The sequence below is a fragment of the Scyliorhinus torazame genome, chromosome 7 (genome assembly GCF_047496885.1).
Source record: "Scyliorhinus torazame isolate Kashiwa2021f chromosome 7, sScyTor2.1, whole genome shotgun sequence".
NCBI classification, from domain to species: domain Eukaryota; kingdom Metazoa; phylum Chordata; class Chondrichthyes; order Carcharhiniformes; family Scyliorhinidae; genus Scyliorhinus; species Scyliorhinus torazame.
Window position 1 is genome coordinate 104877658 of NC_092713.1, and position 18978 is coordinate 104896635.

The following is an 18978-nucleotide window of genomic DNA, read 5'->3' on the forward strand; positions in this document are numbered from 1 at the left end:
CCATTTGTAGAGAGGGAAAAAAAACTTAAAACTCACCAACTACACACCTGTCCGCTCACTTATAATAATGATAGCTTATTGTCACAAGTAGTATTCAATGAAGTTACTGTGAAAAGCCCCACTTAATTGATGCTTCTGGAGTTCAGCTCTCACCTCTTGCTGCTGGTCTCTGGATCTCTTTCTCAAACTACTTTTTTCTCATAAAAGGTCAAAATAGCACTCCTCCCTAACCAAATTCCCAAGTTTACACTCAGTCTCAAGGTGCAGTCAGTCATGAGTGCGAGCTTTGTGATTACTTAAGTGCTATATAAGTGCAAGATTGTGTTGCTATTTGGAAATTAGTGATTTGTATATGGCGTAATGGGGCAGTTTGTTGGTTTTGTCTGTTATGATGTGCAGAATAACACGAAGTAGCTCTGTTCAGGGTGTCTAAAAGGAGGAGAGAAAGGTAGAGAAGCAGACAGGTTTAGTGAAGGAATCTTGAGAGTGAAATCGAGCCAGTGTAGATCAACACGCACAGGGGTTATGGGACTTAGTACGAGTTAAGATACAGGGAACCGAGCTTTGAATGAGCTAAAATTTATGGAATGTGGACGATGGAAGATTGCCCAGTAATCAAATAACCATATCTAGAGGTAACAAATACATGGAAGAGAATTTCAGCATATTGAAATTGCTATTAAATTTCTCAACGTTGATCACAAGAGATCCACAGGATTGCAGGTATTTATTTATTAGAACCATGAAAATAAATGCTTACATAATATGTAATGATGCAATTTAAAAGCAGTTTTGCAGTGGAAAAAAATTCTGCTGCCTTGGCTTTCCAAGCTTTATAAATGCCATTGTTTTGATAGGTCTCCTTTGATCTTTCCTTTTTCTCGCACTAATGGAATGCTGCTCAGGGTCTTTTCATACAGTGCCCTTTGCTCTTTCAAGTCATTATCTGCTGAATTTCATAAGCTGCTTGATTGGTTCAAACAGTGAGTTTGGGAGTCATTGGTTAGGATAGTGATTCTAGAGGAAAGCAAGTTTTTTGCTGTAATCATTCAAAGATGTTGGAGGGGAAGGTGTGTGGATGTGGGGAGTGCCGAGAAGGCCTCTGGTTGCTGGTAAGTAAGTGATGTCAGGTGCCAGAGAGTCTAGACATAGTGATTTCAGCCTGGGACTGTGGTACCTGATACTCAATATGGGAATCGTCTGAAGGAATACCACAGCTTCTTCACTATAGATTCAACATCTAAATACCTTCCTGTTAAAAAAAGTGACTGGTGACAATAAGCACATTTAAAAGAGATATAGTTTGGGCTACAATCAACAGTTAGTGCAGTGACAAGGAACCTCTTAATATAAGAATAATCTGTGAAGTTTTGAAACCATATTTACACTTCAAGTGCAGCCTTAGATTTGCAGCAATTACAGAAGTATAAATGCTGCACTATCATATTTGACCTCAATTGTAGATTGACGTAAAAGTACCCACCATTTGATGTTGGAATAAACTTTTATTCCAAAGTAGATGATCAGGCAGTCAACTTCTGCATCAAAAATAATTTGTTTGGAAAATATTGTCAATTAAGCTTTACTAAATTACTTATTCTATATTTTCATTTTAAAAACTTAATTACACAGCACTTTTAAAGTCTACTTTTCTCTCATTATCCTTCTTCCCTTCTCCCCTTAAGGCTCTGACCTTTATCAGGGTGTGACTCTGACACTGGCAGAATTTTGTGCAGTTTTTCACATGACACCAAGCAGCATGTATTTATTGTCAGGCTAGTTGACAATGGAAGGCTTTCATGCCATGGCTCATGATACCTCGCTCAACTTCCATAAGTGTACACTTTGCAACAGGGGTCACGCGATTCCAATGGTCATTCTAAATTCTGATTGTATTAGAAAAAGGGGAAAAAATATGCTACGGCCATTTACAGGACTCTAATTGTGGTAGAGATTCTTTAACTTGGCACTAATCTTGTGTTCAACCTGAAGCCGTCTGGTCTTTGTGACTCAGCATCATACCACACTTATCAAATGGGCTTGAAGGAAGTGATTCGACCAGCTTCCTATGCCTCACCAGAAGGACCTTCTTGCTAATGTGGCTTTCTTCCTCACAGTCTATTTGAAAAGGGATACAATATTCACAAGTTGAAGCAATGGTTTTTTTAAGAATGGAGCTTTATTATCTTTTTCATATTTAAATGTTCAACTATTTGAGACTTCCAAAATGAAATTTTAACTTGGCCTGCTTGTTGGGAAACTGATTGGATTGCTGTCCATTGAAGTGAGTGGAATGTTAAATCAGGCAGGTTTGAAATGCAAGCCAATCTGATCCAGTCAGATTCCCCATTGGTTGTTTATGTTAAAGTTATCAGCAAATAGCTATGAAACATTGTGTAAAATATTTTACAGTTCAATGATGGGTTGGATAATTGCAATTCATTTCAAAAGGCGAGATGCAAATTGTGTGTCTATATTTCTTGGTTTAAAAAAATAAAGAACAGCTGTGAATGGATTGTAGAGGAAGGATGTAGGAATGTTTGAACATTGAAGAGCAATTACAGGAACTAATGCATTTATGTGCTGTTCTGTTGACAGTTAATGAAGATGTTGTTTGAATGTGCAGAGGAGCACATTGACATGGAATTAATATCCTTTTGTATCAATCTAGCTTCCAACAAGAGAAATGCACAACTGATCTGTGAAGGTAAGAATTTATCTAATATCTCCAGTGTTGTAGAATCCTAACTTTTACATCCAGATCAGAGGGACTTGAAACTTAATTTCTACTTTGCGTGCCTTTTATTTATAATTATGACTTTTAAAACGTAGGTGATAATAGATACAAATAGATTGAGGGTGCAATTATATTTATCCTTTTGTGACACTGTGAAACAGTTTACAATATCCAATACTATGTAACTGAATTCAGTCCCCTAGGGCGGCATGGTGGCACAGTGGTTAGCACTGAGGACCCGGATTCAATCCCGCCCCTGGGTCACTGTCCGTGTGAAGTTTGCACATTCTCCCAGTGTCTGCGTGGGTTTCACCCCCACAACCCAAAGATGTGCAGAGTAGGTGGATTGGCCACACTAAATTGGCACTTAATTGGAAAAAAAAATAATTGGGTACTCTAAAAAAATTTCGAATCACTAGCTTTCGGAGCACAGCTCCTTCCTTAAATGTTTGAAGTTTCGGAAGAGACACTGATACTTGATTGATCACACATTTTGGGCAGTATTATATACCCTTTCTTCTGGTGAGTTTGGAGGCGGAGGAGGGCATTTATTCGGGTAAGATGTTAGTGGGTGGGCACCCATCACCTTCTCGTCTCCACCTTCATTAAGTCAGTGACGGAATGGCCCATGGACGGCCTTCATGCTCTGGTGCCAGTTGAGGCCCTTAAGTGGGCAGCATAATGCAGCTGGTATTACACCAGGCTTGTTGCCACATGGGGCGTATGACAATCAAACCTGTGCATGTTGCTTCTAGTCGCAGTGGAGCGAAGGGGGGGTGTTGTGTGGTGTTCCTTGGTATGAGAGGGACTTGGTATCAGGAGGGAGGAGCTTGCTGACAGGGACTCCCATCCTGTGAAACTTCTCCCACCTTCACTTACCTCTGGCCTGGGTCGCTCTGCTACCTGAGCCTCTGGAGGGTGTATTCCTGTGGCATTGCTGAGCAAAAGGGCTGCCAACATCTGTTTGATCAACGGCTCCTTCCCACAGGGCCCTAATATCATGGAAGGCCAGCTGATAGCCCGTTAGTTGCCTGATTGGCTTGTAAATAGGCAGGCCATCCCCAAAGGCAACATGGGTCTCTCGCTGGCTCTCCAGTGGGTGGCTGAGATACCTGTTGCCTCTATAAAATTCTCCCCTGTGGATGCCAGGAAGACCATTGAACATTTACAATTATTTTACCTTCTTTGTCACAAATTATAAATAATCTTGTCAAAATCGACATACTTTTTCATGTCCTTCTATTAATTTGTGTATAAGCTACTATTGTGTAAATCCTGATTCAGAAAGGGATTATAGGAAGACATTTTTCCTTTTGCAGCAATATTGTAATTAAGATTCTTAAATTTAATACGATGCAAAACTATTTGTCAAGAACATTCTTATTGGGGAATTACTTGTAATTTGTAAGTAATTTTTCATTGATGTTTTATTTGAAAGCTGAGAAACTGGAATCTTGCACCTCCAGTTGTAGGTAGCATTTCTTGTGATTTGTAGTGGGGAGTTTTCTCTTCCATCTCTCCATCAGAAAATAAAGTAAATACATTTATTCATTAGGATTACCAAGTAAGCATTATAGACAAAATGAATAATGAGCTAAAAAAAACTTGCATACTTCGAATTCCGCCTTTTTAAAAACTTTTAATTCAAATCAAAATTAGAGTTATGCAGTATGTGAATAGGCCATATTTTTATCGAAAGAATTCACAGTATAGAATCATAGAATCTCTACAGTGCAGAAGGAGGCCACTCGGCCCATCAAGTTTGCACCGACCCTCCGAAAGAGCACCCCTCTAAGGTTCAATTCCCCATCCTAATCCCGTAACCCCACATAGGGGCAATTTAGCATGGCCAATCCTCCTAACCAGCACATCTTTGAACTGTGTGAGGAAACCAGAGCACCCAAAGGAAACCCACGCAGACATAGGAAGAATGTGCAAGCTCTACCTGTCACCAGAGGTCAGAATCGAACCTGGGTCTCTGGCACTCTGAGGCAGCAGTGCTAAAAACTGCGCTACCGTGCCGCACTATAGCTTATTAATTAGTGATCAATAATGTGAATTTTAAAAATTAAATGGGGGGGGGGATAGATTTTCCATGCGCCCTCACGGCATGTTTCTCGGTGGTGGAGGTGGCCTGTCGTTGGCCAGTTGGGCTATCCCATTGGATCCCCCCTCCCCCCACTGCCAGGGGTTTACCGTCAGCGAGATCGGCTGGGAAATCCCTCCCAATTTGTCTGTTGCTGGGCTACCCAGAGTCAAATATGTTGACCACAAGAAAAGAAACAGAATTTGCAGAGGCCTGAATCCCATTAATCCACACCTATGCAGCCTGTGCTGGTTCTGGACTGCATCGTAGCACAATGTGCATACACATAGACCAACCATAATTGGGCAGCGACAATAGGAGAGAAATCCAAGAAAAATGCTTTCCTGGGAAGCCCACACTCGGGACATAGGATTGGAGGGCAAATTCTGGGCGAGTCCAGGAAAATACCAAATCAGCTCATCCTGGTTTTAATATAGAAGTGTTGTTTTAATGGGGCACAAATGACAATAGGAATGATGGATGCAAGTTAGGGCATTGGCAGTGGCATTTTGGACCTCAGTTTGTTGAGGATAGAGCAAGGGAGGCCAGTCAGGTGTGCATTGAAATCATCAAGTCTGAAAATAACAACATGGATGCAGGTTTTCAGTAGCAGATAAGCTAAGGCAAGGGTACAGTTGGGTGTTCATGGTGATGGTTGGGATATGTGGCAGGAAGCTCACCATGGGGTCAATATAAGGAAAATTGTAAACAGCCTTGAAGCGATTATTTGTCGTCTGCAAAACTTGCAATTATTTCACTGGTTGTGACCTTTCATTCTATGAACTTATAGGTTCTCTTGCCTTAAGTTAAATTTAAGTATATTGAAACACTATCATGGTACTGCATGAGTATAAAGACATCAGTAATAAGACTCCTTTTGAACAAGTAATCTGTGGGTAACTTGAACTATATCTTGTTAGTATTATTTCAATATAGTTGAAGGACCATGTATTCTTCCACAGTATGTTTTCTGTGTTTGTAATCCTTGCTGCTTTGATACTGCTGGACAATCAGAATGGAATTTCATTTACAAACAAATGTGATATTCCATTGCAAGAAACTTCTTATTTTTAAATAGTTTCCATGTTAACTTCTATTTCTGCTAACATTCATTTTTAACATTTATTATCCCTTGATTTCAGATGTAGTTATTCCTGTTTACTTACAATACTAAATAACTGACATGAAACGTGGTTAATTAGGAATGCTAAATGGGTATATGTCTAACCATATTATTTTGCTGTGAAAATTAACTCAATATGGCTGACTTTGAACATTATACCTTTTAGGAAATGGCCTGAAAATGCTGATGAAACGAGCCTTCAAATTCAAGGATTCACTATTGATGAAAATGATCAGGAATGTTTCTCAGCATGAAGGTGAAAGCAAAAATCTTTTCATTGTAAGTACTGTTGAGTGATTTGCTTCATTGTAAGTGATTTACCTGGAGTAATTATCATATTGCTCGTGGGATGTGTTTTGGCTGCACCCATATGTGCGTTAACACAAACATTCTTAATGATTGCCTTGACCATTACAGGGAGCTTTTTTTGTTGCAAAAGTACAAATTTAACAATGCTTGCTTCTGTCATATTGTTGTTTTGAACCCACTTTGAGCATGAGGTTTCAAACTCTTGATTATCAGACACTAGTTTGATAATGCGGCCCCTGGCTAAAAGGGTAATGGCCCCTCAGATCGGGGAGATGTAGTTTTTCTGGATTGCTTCTCCTTTGACTAGTACGAAATTGAATTATATGGTTCACTGTTGATTCCAATATCGAAGAAAATGTCTTGTCTGAATTATCCTCAATATGGAGCACATTGTCACACAAAATATGATCCCATCCTTGATCTCTACCAGTCTCAACAGAAACAATTATCCATTTCATAAAACAGGCAGGCCTGTAATGCTTTATAATTAACCTGAACCAGAACTATGGTTTGGCTATATTGTGTTGTTGTAGAAATGAAGGTGTGAAATAGCCTGTGTATATTTGTATTTACTCACCGTTGGGTCATAAGAAGCATGTGTAAGATGCCTTCTATGAAAATAAATCACCTACATTTTAAAGTTTTAACCTTCAAAATGATTTAACAGTTAATTGAATATAATGTGGGTTTAGTGCACGTGTCTCACGATAGTTTGGGAAAAATGAGACTTGGCCAGTCTCTCAATACATTTGTTTGTACACATTTATTCTGAATGGATTAAGGAAGGTGATAGGTTTTTTGCAGTTTATTTAAGTTTGCATTGTTATATTTGTTAGTATTTTTCTATATGCAGTAACTGACGATACTTGCAAATAGCAATCTAACCTGAGTTTTGACATGTTCAGGTTTATTTTAATGAGAATGACGATTAGCAAATATTAGGGTCCAAAGCTGAGCAAAGATTTATCAGGTCTGACAGCATCCGTGGAGAGAAAAGGGAGCTATCGTTTCAAGTCTGGATGACTCTTTGATTTTGTCTATGACAAAAGACTTGAAACGTTAGCCCCCTTTTCTCTCCACAGATGCTGTCAGATCCGCTGAGATTTTCCAACATTTTCTGTTTTTGTTTCAGATTCCAGCATCCACAGTAATTTGCTTTTATTGAAAGACTTATCAGCACAGTTTATCCCATTCATCCATAATCTAGACCATGAAATCAATTGCCCCTAACAAAGAACAGTATCCTATTATATCTTTCTGTATTGTTGGCTGCAATTCTCATTTTATTTTAAAACCTCCATCTATTAACTTTTAGATCCATATCCTGTGCAGTATTTATCATATACCCTATAGAAACAAAAATGTATCCAACTACGTTTAAAAAGATTGAGTTCAACAGCTTCAGACTGTGAATTCTCTCCTCCACCTTCACCCCATTTTTACTTCTATCAATTTATTTTCAGTTTTTCCATCGAGTATACAAGATTATGAGGGGCATGGGCAGGGTGGATAGGGAGCAGCTGTTCTCCTCAATTGAAGGGTCAGTTACGAGGGGACGCAAGTTCAAGGTGAGGGGCAAAAGGTTTAGGGGGGATTTGAGGAAAAACATTTTTACCCAGAAAGTGGTGAAGGTCTGGAATGCACTGCCTGGGAGAGTGGTAGAGGTGGGTTGCCTCACATCCTTTAAAAAAAGTACCTAGATGAGCACTTGGCACGCCATAACATTCAAGGCCTTGGGCCACGTGCTGGCAAATGGGATTAGGTAGGCAGGTCAGGAGTCTTTCATGCCTTGATGGGAGACTTGATAAGTCGAAGGGCCTCTTCTGCACTGTTTATTCTGTGATCACCATTGTTCACCCCCCCCCCCCCCCCCCCCCCCACTCACCTGACTTGGGACATCTGTTCCCAATTGTCCTTTGGCACCCTGCCTACCTTTGTTCTGCCATTAACACATTCTAATCTCTTAATGTGCCACTAATGTGCCCTTCTTGGCCTTGATCACACCATTTAAATTCCCTTTGTCTTTCTGTCCACGACACCTTTGTCAATCTCCACCTATAGTTGGCGCTCTATGCAGCCCCACTTCTCCATACAACCGCCCCTCCCGCCCCCAACTCCCACAACAGTACAAATCTGACCTTATTTCAAGTTCTTTGTTTTAACAAAGAGTTATCCAGACTTGAAACATTAGCTCCCTTCTCTCTCCACAGATGCTGTCAGACCTGCTTTTGTTTCAGATTCCAGCATCCACAGTAATTTGCTTTTATTTGCTTTACAAAATTGTCCATTGCGGGGGTCACGTGATGCGACCGTGTGAATAGCTAAGTTTCTGTAAACTCTGGTGCTACTCAGCCTATAATCCTTTAATTTGTAACGCTCACACAGTTCGTGTTTAATTAATCCTGGAGTGAGAACTCCATATTATGTCCCTGGACGATTTCCGACTAAACCTTGATGATAAAATGGCAAAAGATATTACCAAAATTGTCGACAAAAAAGAGCAGTCAGAAGTGACTGGAGTGGAGCCGACTCCTCAACATAGCGATTTAGTGAGTGAACAGGCTTTTGAACCGGCACACTCAAAAGTGATTACAACTGATGACTGCTAATACTATTAAGGTCATTGATGAGAAACTCGGTCTGTTAGCACAAAGTATCGGTTCTCATACTATAGAACTGCAGAATACTGATAAAAGGCTTGACGAAGCGGACGAGAGATTTAGTACTGACGAAAATGCAACTTCCTTGGTAGAGGCCTGCTTACCATCTTTGGAAAGGCAGTTGCATGGTCTGTCAGAATTCCTTGATGACCTGGAAAACCGAGGACGGAGTGAGAATGTTCTGATTGTCGGTTTGCCAGAACGAGCTGAGGGTAAGTTCCCAGTTAAATTCTTTGGGAGTTGGCTACCACGTTGCCTTGACTTAGAAACGAAAGGTGGGCACATTAAATTAGAAATGGCAGTCAGAACGGTGGCACAGTGGTTAGCACTGCTGCTTCACGGTGCCGAGGTCCCAGGTTCGATCTCGGCTCTGGGTCACTGTCCGTGTGGAGTTTACACATTCTCTCCGTGTCTGCGTGAGTCTCACCTCCACAACCCAAAGATTGGGAGGTGGATTGGCCACGCTAAATTGGCCCTTAATTGGGAAAAAAAGAAATTAGGTACTCTGAATTTAAAATGTATTAAATTAGAAAGGGCACATCATATCTTGCCTCTGAAGTCTAGGGACAACCAACGACCCAGGCCCATAATAATCTATAAAGATGTTTGACAATCCGGCTAAAGCCTTGGTCTTTGTCATCTCCATGGAAGGCAATAATTTGGAGTAACAGACTGCAGTTTACTGTATAATCCAGACTCTATCTCTTGTCGTTATAATTACTTCCTGATGCTGTGTTATTATTTTTCATTCTGACAGAGATGATTTACCAATTGACCACTACAATGAGTTATCCTTAAGTAATAGGTGGACCCTCCACAGCGACCCCCTGCCTAAAGGGACCCCCCCTCCACCCATTCCACAGACCCATTAGCTGCAAGACATTCATATCTTTCTAGTTATGGTCTGTGATTGACAGCTTCAACAAAGAGAGTAGTGCAGTGAAATCACATGTTTGATAGATTGGAATGCACTCAGTGCTGGGAATGCACTCAGCTTTCTTTGATCTGGTCAATGTTGCAAACATTGGGGTTCATCACTTAGGCCACGAACCAATGATGGTAGATGAATGAATCAAAACTGCAGATGGTTTGTAGAAACTGTTAATCACAGACCACTGCTAGAAAGCTATGAATGGCGTGCAGCTAGTGGATCTGTGGGAACCAGACACAGGTCACACCTGCTTCTTTCCAGCAATGGCCATGTGGTGCTGCAAGTTAAGTGTCACAGCTGTAATTCTTCACACTGCCCCTTTCTGGACTGCTCTCTAGCTTCCAGACAAGGGTCTCATTTCTGGAGGGGTGGGCTCTGTGAGGGGCGGTCCCTTTAGGCAGGCGGTCACTGTGGAGGGTTCACCTGTTACGGGGGTCCCTGGGGGGGGGGGCATCGTCTTGGGCAGCAATCTGGATTTTTCCTCGACGCCCAATTCTCCGTCCCATTGGGGAATGCATTCCGGGCGTCCTGAAACGGGGAATCCCACCCTTTGCCTTTCCTTAAAAAGGAGAAAGCTAACATAGCTTTGTTGCAGGAAACTCATTTAGATGACAAGGAGCACCAGAAATTGAAGCGGGACTGGGTAGGACAGGTGATTTTTTTTGCCTCATTCTCAACCAGAGTTACGCTTTTAGTAAGTAAAAATGTGCCATTTAGACTGGAGGACTGTATGATGGAAAAGGGGGAAAGATGTGTAATTGTTAAGGGGATGCTGCATGGGGAACGTATGGCCCTCCAAACTACTCTCCTGATTCTGTTACTAAAGTCGTTATGGATTTTGCCGAATTAGTTTCAATAAATTCCTTCATAGGTGGGGACTTCAACTGCCATCTTAATCCTTTGATTAACAAACTTGTCATAACTAGGAAGCCTATCACATTAAGCAAAGGCATTGATATGGAGTACTTGGATGTTTGGAGAATGTTGCATCCCAAAGACAGAGTTCACCACTTTCTCCGCTCCTCACCAATGTAATACTAGAATTGATTATTTTTCCATGTCCCAACCAATATCACATTCAATGGTCTCCTGCTCTGTCGCTAGTATTGTAGTCTTCGATCATGCCCTGGTGTTCTTGGAATTTTTATTCAAGCAAACTTATCCTTGGAGATTTAATGCATCTGTGCTGAAGAATCATAACTTTACTTTGTACTTCAAGGTCGAATTTGCTCTCTTTTATTCAGTCTATTCTCTCTCTGAAGTAAGCCTGTGAAAAACCTGCAAGGTCTTTGCAAGAGGCTTGGTCATTTTGTATATGGCAAAAAAGCGTAATACGCTGGAGTGGTGAAACAGAGAGGTAGTATGGTAGGAATCCTAGCCATTCAATGCTTAAAGGAATTAACGCAATCTGAACGGCACTGGCTTCCTTGCTGACTCAACATGCTGAGAGGAGTATAAGTTTACCAAACAAAAACTTTCAGTTTGTGGGGGGGGGGGGGGGAGAAAAGAGTAGATATTTGGCTTTAAGAAGATGGACACTAGGGCTACTTCCCTGTGCTAGATTCCAAGGGTAATAGCATGAGTAACCTCATTTGAAGCCTACTTGTGACAATAAGCGATTTTCATTTCATTTCATGATTAAGATTAGGCGGCACGGTAGCACAGTGATTAGCACTGTTGCTTCACAGCGCCAGGGTCCCAGATTTGATTCCCAGCTTGGGTCACTGTTTGTGCGGAGTCTGCACGTCCTCCCCGTGTCTGTGTGGGTTTCCTCCGGGTCCTCCCACAAGTCCTGAAAGATGTGCTGTGAGGTAATTTGGACATTCTGAATTCTCCCTCAGCATACCCAAACAGGTGCCAGAATGTGGTGACCAGGGACGTTTCACAGTAACTTCATTGCAGTGTTAATGTAAACCTACTTGTGACAATAAAGATTATTCTCATTAAGTCCAAAGATGTGCACGTTAAGTGGATTGGCCATGCTAAATTGCCCCTTAGTGTTCAAAGATGTGCAGGTAAGATGGGTTACGGGGATAGAGTGGGTAAGTGGGCCTGGGTATGGTGCTCTTTCAGAAGGTCTGTGCAAATTCGATGGGTTGAAGGGCCTCCTTCTGCATTGGAGGAATTCTATTTTCTAAGAAGGAGGATATTAATGGGGCATTTAAAAGCTTCTATGCCGGTCATTCAGGAGATACACTAATACATTTTTCTCTTCCTTTAAACTCGCAACAATTTCTGAAGACCCCAAAATGCTCCCATTTCTAAGGAGGAAGTGATATTTGCCTTGAGGGATCTTCAGTTTGGTAAAGAACGGGTGCCGATGGTTTTAGGAGTTAATTTAATAAGAAGTTTAAAGACTTGCTAATAGATCCTCTGATTGATATGTATAATCATTCATTCAAAGCAGGTCTGCTACTTCAATCACATCGAGAAGCGAATGTAATGTTGTCGGATGGCCTTATTTATATTACAAGAAGACTTGTTGCTGAAGCTATAAACTATTTATTAACATTAACAGTGGGTCAAATATATACAAAATAGCAAATGAATAACAGTATGAAAATGCGCAAGCAACCTCTGTCTCCCAGCTCCCCAGTCAGTCTCAGGTCAACTGACTCTAACATTCACTTATATACAAATGAGACTCCTAGTGGTTAGTCGGTGAATTGCAACACAACCATGATATTACTACATCCCCTTCCCTTTGAAGGAATAAATTAATACATTATTGTTGTGTTATTCACCCTGGGGTAACACGGACTGCAACAGGATGCAGATGAACTGTAAAGCATACACCAAACGTAGGCGTTGGTTCAATACGATTTATTGAACTTCTGTAACAATGCACACAGCTGGCTGAGGGTTGACACTCTACTACTCTATAAGTGTGCTAACTCTAACTTACTAGACCAGGCTAGCTCTTTTTTCTTTTAATAAACAATTTTATTGAGGTATTTTGGGCATATAAAATAATGACATTGTATGGTACTGTACAAAAAAGAAAAGCCGACGGTTAATTCTACGCGAAGAAGTCAATGAATGGCTGCCACCTCCGGGCGAACCCCGATAGTGAACCTCTCAAGGCGAACTTAACTTTCTCTAGACCGAGAAAGCTCGCCATGTCCGATAGCCATACTTCGGTCTTCGGGGGCCTTGAGTCAACAGTATTCGTCGCCAGGCTACCAGGGAAGCAAAGGTCAAGACGTCGGCCTCCTTCTCCTCCTGGACTCCTGGGTCCTCCGAAAGATTGCCACCTCAGGACTCATTACCACCCCAGTTTTCAAAACCTGGGACATGATGTCCGCAAATCCCTGCCAGTACCTCCTGAGTCTAGGGCACGGCCAGAACATGTGCACGTGATTAGCCGGCCCACCAGCGCATCTGGCACACTTGTCCTCCAGCCCGAAGAATTTACTCATCCGGGCCACCGTCATGTGGGCTCGGTGCATGACCTTAAACTGGATCAGACTGTGCCTCGGGTCCAGGACTGTGTTATACTCCCCACCCATGATCAGTTTGCGCGTGTCCAAGTCGGGGATCTTCTCTAGCAACCTCCTGATAAAATCCACATCGTCCCAATTAGGGGCATACACACTAACCAAAACTACTCTCACCCCTTCAAGCTTACCCCTAACCATAACAAATCTGCCACCCCCATCTGCAACAGTAGATTGCACCCCCATCTGCCTCAAATTGAACCCTTTTATTAATCAGGATCGCAACCCCCCTAGTCTTAGTGTCAAGCCCCGAATGAAAGACCTGACTAATCCAGCCCTTCCTTAGCCTATCCTGGTCTGCCACTTTCAGGTGCATCTCCTGCAGCATGACGATGTCCGCCTCCAGAACCCGCAAATGTGTGAACACACGCGCCCTCTTCACTGGCCCGTTTAGCCCTCTAACATTCCACGTGATCAGCCTGGTTGGGGGGCACTTCGCCCCCCCCTTTGCCGATCAGCCATCCCCTTTCCTTGGCCAGCCCCCCAGCCATGTGTCGCGCATCCTCTGGCCCGCCTCCTGGACGGCTCCACCCATGACCTCCCCACTGTTGCCGTGTCCAATTTCCATCCTCGTCAGCAGATCTCCCCCCCCCCCCTTTGCAACACCATCCTACCACCTAACCCCTGCTCTAATCTAACCATATGAACCCCCCCCCCCCCCCCCCCCACCTGGCTTCCGTTGACTGGCCCACCCAGCTAGCCTGGTGGCTCCCAGCTTCGGCGCCAGTGCGTCTCTCACCCATTGTTTCCTGGCTCCCCTCCCCCTGGCCTATCCATACCACTTCCCAAAATCAGTCCTGCTTAAACAAATACTCTATACAAGTCCGAAACATTCCCAACAATAGTGCGATTTAAATCAAACAAATAGAGATAAGAAGTACCAGGCACTCTCAGCCCTTCCCCTCCAAACACAGAAAAAGATTGCAAAAACTCCCCCCGAAACCCCCATCATAACCGCACCTTTTTAACTATTTTCTTTTTTATATTTTCCCCCTACCAAAACTCCAACCAAACAAGTAACCCAAAAAGGAAACATTCAAGGAAGCCATGAAAAAGAACAAGAAAAACACATCGCAACCAAAATACATCCACCTAAAAAGGTAGTAAATACAAAAAGAACGGACCCAAGCATGCAGCCATCTCTCACAGTGAGAGAGAAACAAAATAGACTTAAAAGTTCTACCATGTGTCCAAGAATCCTCAGCTCAGGGCCAGCCCTTGCTTCTTAACAAAGTCCATCGCCTCCTCGGGTTCCTCGAAATAGTGGTGCTGACTCTCATACGTAACCCACAGTCGCGCCGGAAAAAGCAGCCCAAATTTCACCTTGTTCTTATACAAAATCTCCTTCACCTACCTGTAGCCTCCCCTCCTCCTGGCCACCTCAGTACTCGGGTCTTGGTAAACATGCAGGGTGCTATTGTCCCAAGTACAGCTTCATGTGCTCTTGGCCCATTGCAGAACCCACTCCTTGTCAAGGTACCTGTGGAACCGGACCACCATCGCTCGTGCGGGACCCTCTCGTCGCGGCTGCCTCATCTGCACTCTGTGTGCCCTGTCCACCACCGGCGGGCGAGGGAACACCTTGTTTCTCAGCAGCTTCTGAAACATACCCCCCACATACGCGGCAGCATCCAGCCCTTCAGCCCCCTCCGGGAGGCCAACTATTCTTACATTCTGCCGGCGAGATCTGTTGTCTAGGTCCTCCAGCCTTTCCAGGAGCATTTTTTGCTGATCCCTCAACCTCCGAATCTCCACGTTCGCCACTGTTTGAAAGTCGGCCTGCTCCTCCACCTTCTTCAGCTTCTGGAGCTTCTCCGCCTGATCATCCAGCCTTTTTTCCAATCGGCCCATCGACTTCTGGAGCGGCTCCATGTTATCGCGCTTGAGAGCTAAAAAGCCCTTCTGCATGGCCTGTAGCAGCTGCTCCATTGTAGGCTGGGCTGTCGGCGCCTTGCTCTGGACATCGGCCATATTGGTCTCTTTCACAGCCTCCACCGTGCCCTTGCTTGACCACTTCTTGTGCTGTTTACGGTCCCTCCGGCTTCTTAAGTCCATACAACTCTGTATGGGTTCAGTGCCTGAGTACTATTGCTTTCCAGTTCCGCGCTCAAAAGCACAGAAAGGTCAGGGAAACAGGTCCAAAAGTCCGACCGAAACGGGAGCCACCAAATGTGCGACCTACTCCGTCATAGCTGCCACCGGAAGTCTCTAGACCAGGCTAGCTCTGGTCCATGTGTAGAAGGTGCTGACTGATATATACACCCTGACTGTCACTACAGTTGTCACCAGTGGAAAGAGGCGGAGTGCAGATGCCTCGTATGTTTTATAGTTGGAAGCCCCCCCTCTGGGGTTCTGTCTGGTGATTGGTTGTGTTCTGGCCCGTATGTTGATTGGCTAACTTGGGTGTCTGTCACTGCCTGTTTTTACCTCATGATGTGCATGGGTGCATATTATGACAATTATCATCAGTACATTTACATTGCGTGGGTCTCACCATCATAACCCAATGATGTGCAGGGTAGGTGGATTGGCCACGCTCAATTGACCATTAATTGGAAAAAAAATGAATTGGGTACTTTAAATTTATTTTTAAAATAGTCTATTTATATGTGTGTCTAACGGTGCAAATTTTTTTCTTTAACATTTTTTTAACTGGTTTAACAAATCTATATATATATATATATATATATATATATATACACTCACACACTGTTGCTCTTTTTAGCCTTAGTTTATTAACTCTGATTACGTCACCTTTGCTCACGAGTCGCCAGGTATCTTTCTGATACCGCCACGTGGTTCAAGTTCAAGTTATGATTAATAAGTCAGCACACCGCTTAGTAAGATTGAAATCAACGGTCATTTATTATATACAACAAGTAATGTTTACACAATAATCCTACTATCTATATAATAAACCTATCACTACTGGCCAATACTTAACTTTAGGAAGAGCCCACCAGGTCAGGGAAACGAATGGCTTATCCAATCGGATCTGGCCCGCGGGATTCAAAAGGCTGCTACAGGTCGATGGCTAGGAGTCTTTACCGGATAGCGATCGCTGGATTCAAAACTTACAGTTGCCGGTTGCTGTTCTTGCGAAGGTCTCGAGCAGGCGAAGAAGGGAGAGAGAGCGATCTGAACTTGGCCCCTTACTTTATAGGGCCCAGGGGCTTCCCGGGGCGGCCCTTGACCCTGAGTCCCAAGTGATTGGACCTGTTCCCAATCACTGGGGTCGATATGTCCAATTGCGAGGCGATTCCCCGATCGGGGGGTGGTCGTTCACCTGCCTTTGTTTCGGCCACCGCAGGCGCCGACAGGTCTGGCCCGGTATTCAATTGCTAATATGTTGCAATTGTTCCCAGGGATAGCTGATTACCCTGCAGATGTCTGGGTGGATGGGCTGTTAATAGCCCTGCGTATCGATCTGGGCCAACTTCCCCAGAGCCGAATATGCTATTCTGTCTGCAGCTGTCCGTTTCTGTCTTGTTACCTGCTTTTCCCAGCAGCCTTTCCGGTTAGCCATTTCAAATCGGGTTTTTGCCAAATTAATCGGGACGCAGCCATTTTACGTGGCTACATTCCCGCCTTGTGATCCTAACGCGAAGCGTGAATGATCACATAAATTTTGTCCTCTTCGTTCCCTGACCCTGGGGGGCACCTCCTACATGGCCACTACTCTGACCCTAGCTATGCACAAAAATTTACCTAAACAATTCTTGAGGGCGCTATGTCAGGCAGGGGCATGTATCAAAAAATAAAACTGGGAACCTCTAATTTTACCTCAATACTCTATACTCACTAAACATTGCATTATCCTATCTTCCTAAACATACTAATATACTCTTTCCTGGCTTGGCAGTCAAGCTCAGGATCATACATTTTTTTTTTTAATGACAACTGTTTGTACATCTCTTTATTTACGTTAATAACGCAAGTGAATACTCTTTATTCTTTATAGGTCGCTGGGGTCTGGTCATAGCCGAATATCGGGGATCGGATCCGATATACCGGGGTTCGAGCGCGGTACGCTCTCCTTTTCCATTTGCGGAGGCGCATGGACTGTACTGCACAGCAGAGTATGGCCAATGCTAACAGTGCCTCAATGACGTACGATAAGGAGTACCAAGTTATGAACTTGGCACACCAGGATAATGCAGCGTGGCTGGTGACTGGGCCCTCGGTACTGCGGGGCAGTGAAACATTAACGGCAGGGGGGTTTGGAGTAATGGGGTCCGCGTTCCCGCGCAACCAAACGTCCAAAAAAATGTTGAGCACGATGACCGAAGTCCTCATGGTTGTCCTCTTTCTTTTCTTTTTCTGTGTTCGCTGGTTTTCTCCGGTCTTGGAGCTTCTGGAGTTCTGTAAGACAAGCATAGTGTCTGTAACTACCTTGGTTTAATATCCGGTGTGTTAGTGTGTCTGTCCTTCTTGGGGCCAATTAAACCCTTATAATTGGTCACAATATGTGACTGCTCCCCCATTTTTTTTTTCAAAACAAATGTTAGGACACGGCACACTTCCCAATGGTGGACCAGTGCTAAGTTTAGCATCCAAATGTTCTAGGATGTAAATAGCATTTGGCGGCAAACCAAAGGTTGCCTAAATAAATAAAACTTTTTGAAAGGAAAAGGTCGAATGAGGTGCGTATGGGCCGCGACGGGTAAGATTTGCATGGAGTCCCGGGGTAGGACGGCTACCAATACCGTATGTCCCCTACCCGAGCGTTTTTGTCCAACGGGGGGGTCCCCAGGCAGGGCGGGTCGCACGCCGTTTCTCCACTGCCTGAGCAACCGACGAGAACGGACAAAAATGTAGTCATCATGGTGGGGTTGCTGTTCTGAATCTTCCGTCAAATCAGAAGAGCAGTTACGATCGGGTGTCTGAGGCAAGTCCTCAGAGGTATCAGCCGAATGGGCGTGTGGCCGCGGTGGGTGTCAGTGGGAAAAAGTTAAAAAGTTCAGGTGAATGGGTGTGTGGCGGAGAGAACATTCTCCTGTTGGACGAACAACATTAAACAAACATACAAACAACGGAAAACATCCTGCAGGTTCCATCAGGAAGGACAACACTTTTCACCAAGTGTCTCCTTTAAATCATCATGTGGACACCTCAGTTCTCTGTTGCGAACAGGGTCGCAAAGGCATTGGCGGCTTGGGAGTCAGACCCGAGGTCGTCACCTTCTCCCGGGTGCCAAACTCTGGAGTGAATTAGGGCGGAAAGGGCTGCGTGGTGTGAGTTGGGGTCGTCCTCGTCGTTGCGGACGAGTCTGCAGGAGTTGTCGCGGTGCCAATGAGTAGGGTCGAGTTGGGTGGGGACAAAGTCGGGGTCGTCCGTGTGGTTCGGTGGTCGGTGGTGGGGTTTATTTAAGTAGGTGATGAGGAAAGGGTCACTGTAGTCGAAGTCGGGATTGTTGGGTGTGGGACCAGGATAGTAGGGAGGTGTGCTGTGGCTGTCGTCAGAGTCACAGTCGCTGTCTGTGCTGCTGCAGTCTGTGGGCGTTCCGGGGCGGAGCGTAAAGTTAGTGGGTGGAGTCGGGGGCGCGTCCTTGTCTGGGTTGGATGTGGAAGGGGTGGGTGTGGTTACGTTGGCTGTGGGCGGGGTTTGGTCTGCTGCATCAAGCATGACGTGGTGG

At 44.0% G+C, this 18978-nt stretch overlaps 1 protein-coding gene across 1 annotated transcript in view; it reads left to right on the plus strand.

The window, feature by feature from the left end:
• The window catches only part of kifap3a (kinesin-associated protein 3a), a 403618-nt gene that overhangs the window by 211857 nt on the left and 172783 nt on the right, over window positions 1–18978 (plus strand). Inside the window, exons 12-13 of the mRNA XM_072511212.1 lie at window positions 2599–2707; window positions 6113–6225. Coding sequence (XP_072367313.1) covers window positions 2599–2707; window positions 6113–6225 — 222 coding nt within the window. The remainder of the gene's footprint in view (window positions 1–2598; window positions 2708–6112; window positions 6226–18978) is intronic.